The sequence below is a fragment of the Thamnophis sirtalis genome, unplaced genomic scaffold (assembly GCF_051295495.1).
Source record: "Thamnophis sirtalis isolate CommonGarterSnake01/CBP01778 unplaced genomic scaffold, rThaSir2_p1.2 scaffold_15, whole genome shotgun sequence".
Classification (NCBI taxonomy): Eukaryota; Metazoa; Chordata; class Lepidosauria; order Squamata; family Natricidae; genus Thamnophis; species Thamnophis sirtalis.
In genome coordinates, this window is record NW_028261395.1 from 33,597,592 (window position 1) to 33,608,277 (window position 10,686).

The 10,686-nt window shown below is 41.2% G+C and overlaps 1 protein-coding gene across 1 annotated transcript in view; it reads left to right on the forward strand.

Moving 5' to 3' along the window:
• HK1 (hexokinase 1) overlaps positions 1-10,659 on the forward strand; it is a 55,004-nt gene extending 44,345 nt beyond the window's left edge. Inside the window, exons 15-18 of the mRNA XM_014070052.2 lie at positions 1,947-2,130; positions 3,900-4,055; positions 5,205-5,438; positions 7,701-10,659. Of these exons, the coding sequence (XP_013925527.2) occupies positions 1,947-2,130; positions 3,900-4,055; positions 5,205-5,438; positions 7,701-7,845 (719 nt within the window). The 3' untranslated portion in view covers positions 7,846-10,659. The remainder of the gene's footprint in view (positions 1-1,946; positions 2,131-3,899; positions 4,056-5,204; positions 5,439-7,700) is intronic.
• Positions 10,660-10,686: the final 27 nt, after the last annotated feature.

The window sequence follows — 10,686 nt, forward strand, 5'->3', positions numbered from 1 at the left end:
AGGATTTCTAATCTTCCTTTCATGGGTACCATTCAATATTCATATCCAATTATTACTTATCATAACACTACACATTGTGTTTTTTATTATTATTATCAACATTATTATCATTATCAATTATTTATTTAATTATATCTATTATTACTAAATTTCACTAAGTTTAACTAGTTTTAAGTTATATTCTTCCATCTATCAATCTGTATCTTTCCAATAACAAAACAATCTCAGATCTTCTGCCATTTGTGGTACCAATCCTCTAGTCATCTTCTTGATCAGCTTTTTATGGACTTCCCTTAGCAACTCCTTGCTTATAAGATCTCTCATATAATCTTGATGCCCTCTTTTTGTTTCCTTATTCAGTTTGTCTTTGATTGTCAGCAGTGTTATCAAAACTTTTGCTAGTGGAATTTCTTTCTTTAAGTCCATAGGTTCTTTAATTTTATCTTCTATATCTTGACCCTTGAAGTAGATTTCCTCTCCATTTAATTCCTCTTTCTGTATTCCATTCTTTCCATTTTCAGGAACAAACCAATTACCATAGATATCAGCAGGTTTAGTCTCTATATTCATTTTCCACTTTGGTGTTTTGAGTTTCAATCACCCCATTTTGCATTTGATGAACATTTTCAATTTTTTCATCATATTTTCTTGTTATGTGCTCTAAGTATTCCAGTTGTTTCTCTTCTATATTTAATAATTTCTATAATTCTGAAAGTGTATCTTACAAAGTCAAGACGTCTATTTTTCCTTGGGATTGTGTCATTCTGACAAACACAGCTACTCTAGCTTAAAAGATCAACAAAATTAAAGCATAGATTCACAAAGAACGCTGCTCTCCTCTCTGGTCGAACTTCAAAGGCACATCTGTGCGTTCTTATCAGTTTGTAGCCAAGACAATAAAGCCTTGAGGCACCAAGTCAAAGCAATCCGTAAAAGAAAAGAAAAAAAATGTTCTGTTTTGAACATTTTGAATACTCAAAACTCCGATCAAAGCCTCCGGAGCGATGACACTTTTGTAAATACCCACAGCAATAAAAGAAGAAAGCTTTAGTCTGTAAATTACAGAGAGTCACAAAGAGAAGGTAGAAGAATAAAACTTAATCCATCCATTTCAAAAGGCTTGCATAGATTCGATACATGTAAATAACATTTAAAAAGTAAGATAACCACTGTCCAAAACCATTCCAAATTCAATTCCACCGCTTGATTCTTCTATTCTGTAATTTAAATTGGTTTTTGAGTTTTTATAGGCAGTCTCTTTTTTAAAACAATAAAAAATCCTCACCAGCTGGAAACACTTTCTCTTTCCGTATCCTTCTGTTTTGGGCCGCCCCGACTTTGTCAGCCTTTGGCTGGATTTTTTGTCATCGGCTTGAAGAACTTCTCTTGCTTCTTTCGAGGATTTTGTGATATCCCCGAGATCAGCAAGACGTATTCTTCCTGTTCATCGTCTCTTCGGGACGGTTTAGGTCCGTTTGGACCACCCAGTGGCAAAACTATTGGCTGTGGTCTCAGAGCATTAAGACCACACAACCATCTCGTCGCGACATTAGCCCCTCCCTCCACAAATAAATGCCTTTTATTAGCTACTCATGCTTCTGAACTCAGATCTAAGTTCAAATTTCTGTTCAGCTATGTAGATCACAGAATGACAATGGAAAACCTAGTCTTATTCAGCCTAATCTCCCTCAAAGTGTTATTTAGGGAATAAACCAAAATCTAAGAGTTCAATTTGAGTTGAAGGTATTTTTATCTCCACCTCTGGGTTTGTATCATGACCACAAGATATGTGTTTTGTCTCTTGGGCCTCTGCCCCCTTTCCATGACCACCTTGGTCCCTAAAATCCTGGTACAGCCTTCAAGTTAAGGAAGCCCCATGTCCTGCTCTTTGACGATAACAGGAAACTCCCCTTCTAGTTGTGAGTCTGTTTATTTCCTAATTCCAGGAACCGGGAGCAATGCCTGCTACATGGAGGAAACCAGAAATATTGAAATGGTGGAAGGAGACCAAGGAAGGATGTGTGTGAACATGGAGTGGGGTGCCTTTGGGGACAACGGATGTCTAGATGACATCAGAACGATCTATGACAAAGCTGTGGATGAGTTTTCGTTAAATAGTGGAAAGCAAAGGTAAGTCCTGATGAGAAATGTGAAGCTGTGTGGTTTTCTTTTGCTGCAGAGGGGGTTATCCAGGGGTGGGATTAAAAAAATTTAGCAGCCGGTTATCTGTCCGGTTGCTGGGTGGGCGTGGCCTATTCGGCCTTCTGCACCATGGTGTGTGTGTGGGGGGGATTTTCACCCTCCCCAGGTTCCAGAGGCTTTTGCCGAGCCTCCGGGAGGGTGAAAATGGCCTCCCCCAGGCTCCGGAGCCGTGTTTCCGGACTTCCAGAACTTCTGGATGGCCCGTTTTTCACCCTCCCAGAGCCTCTGTGTGGGCCCTGCACTTACCTGGCATCCAAAATGGGCCGCGTGAAGAGTCCTGGGGGGGAGGGCAGGGGGGGCCAGTCAGTCCTTGCAAATAGCGGTTCGATGAACCAGATGTAAAATTAGCATCCGGTTCGCCTGAATCGGTCTGAACCGGCTGAATCCCACCTCTGAGTTTATCCCCAGGTGTGTATAGTACTGTTGGACAACAGAAGGGTGTACAAGTCAGCCAGAGACAGAATGCTTACAGGCAGTATATAGATGTATGGGTCAGTACAATTACTATGATTTCTTTTACAAGATCCTGATGATAATCTTTAAGAAGGCAAAAATCCAATGTGAAGTCAGAAATATTTTTATCCACTGCCATGAAAGATGGGTAACAACCATCCTTGAATTGAAATGGGCTAGGACTTTCCAAAGTCAGCAATGGAGACTCTGAGCATGCTCAGGAATCTTTACAGTGGAATGAGAAATAACAGCTGTTGATTAGGGAAATAACAGGTTTTGATTCCTGATCAATGTGGAAGAATAGAAACAAGAGATTGCTATCATCGCTGTGATCGCCCCAAAAAATTCAAGAGAAAAGCATGCTTTTTCTCTTTCTTCCCTTCCTTTGGCCTGTGCTCTGCCAAAGTGACCAATGACAGTGATGAAAATGTAACTTTGCAACTAATCCTTGCATCAGGACATTGACAGATCTGATCTGTAAAGGAAAGGAAAGCTGAAGTAATATTGTAATATGGCTGTGGTTTCCCTTACAGAGCGCTTCATTTAACAACTAAGTTGCTGGCTCCTCTTGTGGTTGCTAAATGAGAACAACCTGTTTAGGAAAAATCAGAGGGGATTGGAAATGGGTGAAGTGGAAGGATTGTCCTGTTCATTAACAGATGTAAAAGGGGCACGGGTTAGGGTGGCTTCTCAGGTCTCATGAATTTCTAAATCAGGGCTTACAACAGTGACCGTTCAAAGTTACAACAGCTCTAAAAAAAGTGACCTGGGACCATTTTTCACACTTACAACTGCTGGAATATATACCCATGGTCATATGATCAAAATTCGCATGCTTGGAAATTGACTCATAATTATGACAGTTGCAGTGTCCTGGGGTCATGTGATCCCCTTTTGCGACCTTCTGAGATGCAAAGTCAATGGGGAGGTCAGATTCACTTAACAACCATGTTACTAACTTAACTACTGCACTGATTCACTTAACAACTATGACGAGAAAGGTTGCAAAGCTCGCTTAACAGATGTTTTACTGAGCAACATAAATTTTGGGCTCAATTCGAGGACTGCCAGTAGCTTACTGACTGTCTTGGTTTTACATTTTTTGCTTCATGTAAATGAAGTGGTGTAAAAATTCTCCTCCCCAATATGCTTGTGAAAAATGCATTAGATTTTTTAAAATACCGTAATTTCTGTCATCCTTGCTAACAGTGTTTTTGAACTGGTATTTTTGTCCACGACTGTAGGTATGAGAAGATGATCAGTGGAATGTATTTAGGGGAAATTGTTCGTAACATTTTGATTGACTTCACAAAAAGAGGATTCCTCTTCAGGGGTCAAATTTCAGAAACACTGAAAACCAGGGGCATTTTTGAAACCAAGTTTCTTTCACAGATTGAGAGGTAAGTGCACACAATATATCTGGAATGGAACTTGTTATTATCTCACTATGTTAGCAGTTACTTAGGTGTCTCATTTAGCATTTTCTTCCCATATTCACATCAATACTTTCTCCTCATCATCTATGAGGGCCTTTATGACTTCAACTCCATGCTGGCTCAGGAATTCTGGGAATTGAAGTCCACAAGTCACAGTGGGACTGTGCTTCCCCACTTCTGATCTAGCTGATTTTTGCAAAAGCTAACCAGTATCAAGGCTACTGTCAGGGTTCCAAATAGCATCCAAAAGTAAATCAGAGTCCAAGGCAAAGGATTCCTCAAAGTTACAATTTATTAAGAGAGCCATGTTGGCACATTTGGGAAAATCTGAATCTGAAAGCTTCCCGGGTTTCCCCACCTAGTTGAAAGTTGAAGATCTTGCCCCCACACCCACAAGTCCATCACATGGTCCAATCTCCCACTACCAAGCTGGTAGTTCCACCCATCCAGTTCCGGACAGGTGCAGAGGTGAAAAGACTAAGGATGACTTGGCTTTCTAGAAAGAATTTTGTTATGGCTACATAGCATCTAACTCCGTACAATCCCCCCTCCCATTTTCCTACAGTAGAAAATGCATAGTAGAATAATAGAAAGTGTGGCAGGTCAAAGATCCAAAAGAAAAGATGGCTGCAGGCCTGACAGCTACTTAGTACTTAGAAAGAAATCACAGGGAGATGCCAATCATATGAAATCAGAAAACAAGTAGAGACAAGATGTGTCCATGTAATCACCAGGGGTTAATTGGATTTGAAGGAAATTCAATTTTTCCCTCAGCTGGGACAGCCTCCTGCAACCCTCTGCCAGTGAAAATGTTTTCACTGGCAGAGCCATGACGGTTCGGTCCTTTGCTGTGTCCAGGGAAGACCCACCACCCAGATTTAAGCATCCCGTGGGGCAGATTCAACCCGCGGGCCTTGAGTTTGACACCCCTGGTATAGGGTCTGCATGCTGCCTGCAAAGATGCTCCAGATGTGAAATCTTTCAAATCGGTGTCGCCTAATATTGAAAGTGGGCAGAGATCCTCAAAGCTAGTTTGGCCCTCAAACAATATGCTTAGCTTTGGAAAGTCCTTCAAGTGCTTGACTCCGCCCCTTTCATGCCCTTTCTCAACAGCGATAGGTTAGCGTTGCTTCAGGTCCGTACCATTCTCCAGCAGCTTGGCCTGAACAGCACTTGTGATGACAGTATAATTGTGAAGATGGTATGCGGAGCGGTGTCGCGGAGGGCAGCTCAGCTGTGTGGCGCTGGAATGGCTGCTGTTGTAGATAAAATAAGGGAGAACAGAGGCTTGGAGCATCTGGATATCACTGTGGGCGTAGACGGCACACTATACAAACTTCATCCACAGTAAGTATTTTGTGTGAGTTTGGGTAGGAGCAAATGCTGGATTCTGCATGGTTTAAATCTCATTCCCCCTTTTCCAGTCCACGTGTGTTAAATGAGGCAATTCAGTCTCCAGCATCACGTATGTTAATGCAAACGTGGGATGATGTTCTGATAATTCATTGTGAGTTTTGTGGTTTTCAGAGGATGGAAGAGCTGACAAGATGGAACTCTTTCTCACAGATTAATTTTAATTCCCATGTTGTGCCATCTTTATTTATAATTTTTTTTTTTTTAGCCCAGGTATTTATTTATCCCAACCCTCTTCCATGAACATCGCCACAATTTCTAACATTGGATTTTCTCCCTTACCAGTGGGAGCCCCCTTGTGGAGCACTGTGAAGCCGTTACCATGGCAACTCCAGAGCGCTATACAATAGAAGCCATTTTAAGGCACAACAGGCTGTATCTTAACACAACACACCCCCCGAAAGGTGTTAGGGGTGTCTTACCTCCACAGTATTTGTTTCCAGAGAGTAAGTCATCTGTATACCAAGCTTGGTTGACATTACTCAAGGCGTTCCAGAGTTATGCTGGAATGTGGATGCGTGAGCGCGCGCACACACAGCCATTTTTATATTTTTAATTAAATTTATTTGCTGTCCATCTCAACACAAGGTGACTCTTCATATGTGCAGTGTATGAAGAGCCGAGGTGGCGCAGTGGTTAGGGTGCAGTACTGAAGGCCACTACACCTGACTGTTATCTGCAGTTCAGCGGTTCTAATCTCACTGGCTGAAGGTTAACTCAGCCTTCCATCCTTCCGAGGTAGGTGAAATGAGGACCCAGACTGTGGGGGGCAATATGCTGACTCTGTAAACCGCTTAGAGAGGGCTGAAAGCCCTATGAAGCGGTATATAAGTCTAACTGCTATTGCTATATGCACATGTGTATAAATTATAATTAAATTTATATACATATTATAAATTAATATAAATATATAATTTTATCTAATATATAAAATTTATAATCCCACCCCCCACTTCCGGGCGCACTCTACTCTTCATCCATCCATCTTTTGGTCATCATACTATTGTATTCTTCTTGTATTCCTTTTTCATTGTTTATTTTAGGAGCTGATTTCTTTTGTTTTTGTTTACACTCCCTTTCATTTTCTTTTTTATTATTATAAGCCACCTAGAGTAGCCCCAAGGCAAGATAGGCAGCAAATAAATTTAAGAAGTAAAATAAATAACAAATTCATTTCCAAGTACAAAAACATGGTATACGTAGTCACTGTATACTCTCTTTCTCCAGCATTATTTTCTGAGTGATAAATGAAGGGCGGAGGATATAGGTAATTTGACGGGATGTCAAATTTGTTTCTGTATGAGTGAAAATAAGTGCCTAAATAAATGTGGATGTGAAAACATCACTTTGCGTAGAGCATGCACCGATCTGTGCCCCTGGCATTCCATAGATAGTTTCTGCTGGGCATTTCTGTATTAGTATCCTTTTTCAATATTGTTGATTGGCAGTTTTAGGAAAAGTAATCTCAACACATCTTGAGAAGCACCAGGTTGGGGAAGGCTGTTGTATAAAATGTATATGATATTATCTCTAATTATGTATTGCCATTCATTTTTACAACCATCACGTTTTAGTCATATTGTAGGAAAAACATTTCCATATTTTGGTCATTCTCCTAAGAGTCTCTCAAGTAAGATGGGTGGTGTAGAGATGTGATAAATACACAAATAAAATTAAATTTCCTGCCTACCTGGGCATCCAACAGTTGATCTGAAATCAGCAAGCTGGAAGATAGCAATAGCAATAGCAGTTAGACTTATATACCGCTTCATAGGGCTTTCAGCCCTCTCTAAGCGGTTTACAGAGTCAGCATATATTGCCCCCAACAACAATCCGGGTCCTCATTTTACCCACCTCGGAAGGATGGAAGGCTGAGTCAACCTTGAGCCGGTGAGATTTGAACAGCCGAACTGCTGAACTGCAGTCAGCTGAAGTAGCCTGCAGTGCTGCATTTAACCACTGTGCCACCTCGGCTCAGATGTTGTGTTGCAATAGATGCCCTGCTGCTTTTGTACCTGAGTGACAGATTGGACAGGGCAGGGATTCTCATGCACCACCGCACTTGCCACTGGGCAGATGTTGACTTTCCTGCCCCCGGCTGCAAGTCAAATGAAGCCCCTGCAGCATATTTAGATGATGGTGCCATTTTCAGTTGGGTAGAAGCAGGACTTTTCACCCCTTCTCTGCTTTCTGCAGCTTTTCAAAAGTCATGCACCAAACGGTAAAGGATCTGGCGCCCAAATGTGACGTGACATTCCTGCTTTCAGAAGACGGCAGTGGCAAAGGAGCCGCCCTCATCACCGCGGTGGGATGCCGAATGCGCGACGCTGAGCATAACTGAACTCTGCTCCCTGGGCGGCTTATGACTTCCAAGCACTTTCTTGACAGGCAGCGGTTCTGTAGCCTGAACTGGCGGGGGGAGAGGCCAGAATTCACTGCTTGTGGTGGAAGAGTTGGGATTTAAGGAGAAAAAAAAATTAAAAATAAAAGTAGAATGCTGATTAAGTATGCTGTTGCTGATAATATCTTTCACTTTGGGTCCTTTTGTCTGCATGTGTCTTTTTCTGCCCTATTTAGTACATTCCCCATCTGTAGATCATAACAAAAAAAAATGGATAATTAAACAAATGTCAGAAACTAATTTATGATTTGAGGTTCTAAAATTACAGCCAAAAAATGGATGTGAGTGAGAGAGCAGGTGGTGGTACCATGTCAAATGTATTCTTTGCAGCTGCTGCTATGTCCACATTAAATAAATATACCACCAACAGTGCTGAATACGAGGCAAGTGCTTATGCAAAGGGAACCTAGCAATTCCCATCTGAACTTTTCACCCAGTATTGTTTTATTTCATCGTCTTGAAGTTTCCACCGCAGTCTGGTAGCATCCTGAATCTTCTGGACTTAAGACTCCCCTTAATGACCTGAATTTTCTTCTGTTTGCACTGAACCAAAGGATGCACAGATCAATTAATCAGTCAACCAATATCTCTTCCCCACTTGTCGATTATCACTGCCATTTCTTTTAGCTTTGATAATGTCAAAATTCCACGTACCATTTTGAAAGGCAAGTCTTTACTAATAAATCAAATGCCCTAAAGGGATCCACATCTCTAGTTTTGAGAAATACTTTTTGCCTTTATATTAGTTTTGCTATTTTCCAGGTTTTACTCTCTCCCCTTTAATAAAAGAGTTTGGAATTCCCTTGTTACTATATGTCCAGCCATTTCCAATTTACTAAGGTTGTGAATTCTAGGAGAACTGGGAACTTGCATGGGAGACTATAACATGGTGTTAGGGGCAGAGACCTCAGTTTCTGTCGAATCCATATCACAGATGCACATCCAGAAGAACCAGATCAATGTAAGGCCACAGTACTCTCCTCCAAAAATCAAAACTATAGGCATCTGCAGAATAGTAGCTACCGTATTTTTCAGAGTATAAGACACACTTTCTCCCCTAAAAGAGGCTGAAAATTTGGGTGCATCTTATACTCCGAAAGTAGCTTTTTTGAAGCTTTTTTTCAGCGCTAATGCGCTAACGAGTGATCTTCCATGCTTTGCCTGCTTTTCTCATTGCTGCTCCCTCCAAAGATCAGCTGTGCTTTAGAAGCTGTTTTTTATCCCCAACCAGGAGATAAAAAGTGCGCACGCATGCACTGAAAACCAGCTAACCTATGTGCTGAAGCTGACCAGACTAAGGATGCTAGCAAGATGAATACCTGGTAGGCAGAATCCCCCCCCCCCTATTTTCCTTCCCAAAAACTAAGGTGCATTATACTCTGAAAAGTATGGTACATCTTTTTCATATATTGTATGTTGAGATAGGGCTTTGATTTTGTAGTCCTGGCTATCTTCACTTTTTTAAAACCCCAAATCCCTGAACAATCCTATTCAGCCTTTCCTCTAGAGTAGAGCAGAATTTCCCAACCTCAGTAGCTTTGAGTTGTGGGGCCTTCAACTCTTGGTTGGCCGAGGAATTATGGGAGTTGAAGTCCACACACCTTAAAGCTGCCAGGTTGAGAAACATTCCTCTAGACCAGGGGTGTCACTCCTGTCGTCATGGCAGTGTCGTGACGTGTCGGGACTCCCCCCCCCCCTTTCACTAAACCGGGCGTAGGTGTGGCCAGCGTGTGACGCATCTGGCCTGCAGGCTGCGAGTGTGACCCCCCTGCTCTAAACTGAAGATACCAGTGACTATAGACCTGACCTCCATTTTGATTTTCTCTTACAGCCTAGGCGTGTCTGATACATTAATTCTAAAATTTGCAGGAAACTGAATAGGTATGAATGACTTCCTACTTCGGATGCTTCTGTAGGACAGCGTTGACACAATTACAAAACATTAAAATAGTCTTGACTTTGCTACAGCCAAAGAATCAGAGGGGAAAATGTGATACACTCTACCTTCTAATGGTGATTATAGTAGAATTCCTAGTGAAATGATTTTTATGGAGTTGAATTGCACCAATTATACTTCTGAAAATGCACACTTGGAGATAGCTAGGCATGTGGGCAATTTAACAATTCTAGGAACATTACCTTTCAAGGCCTGGTTTATTCTATGGTTGGATTTGATGGTGCAATTCACCAAGATACTTGAAAAATATTGTTACAGGTAGCACCAGAGAAAATAATGTGCAAACAAACTATGGATAGCCCAGTTACAAGATCTCTCAGTTTGCTCTAGACTTGAAATTTAAACTAGAGCATGATTATATAGAGACTGAACTCTGTTTTCTTGTTAGTAATTACCCAAGTAGCAAAGGAATCAGTTGGTGTTTTTAAAGGCTCTTCAGCTATCTCCATTCCAATAAGAAATGATATTGATCACATTATTGGCAACAAGGAACAGCAACAAGAAAATAAAAATTAGTAAATTACTTTAAATCTCAAGATTCGGATTGCCCTCTCTTTTAATAAGCATTTTCAGTACACATTTTGGTGCATTGTGATCGAATGTTGTGGTAAAATGAGTCTCGCCCAGTATTTTGCAGCTTTCAGTGTGTGTGCGTGTGTACGTCTTCCTGAAGAATCGCATGATTCCCGTGGTTTTCCTATGCTGGAAAGTCTTTTTATATTGCCGACTAGTAGTGATGATACTACATAGTGCAAAGTGGATATTTGTGACATAATTAAACTTTATTTTGAAGTGTGTTTATTGGTGTCTCGTGATTCTTTCTG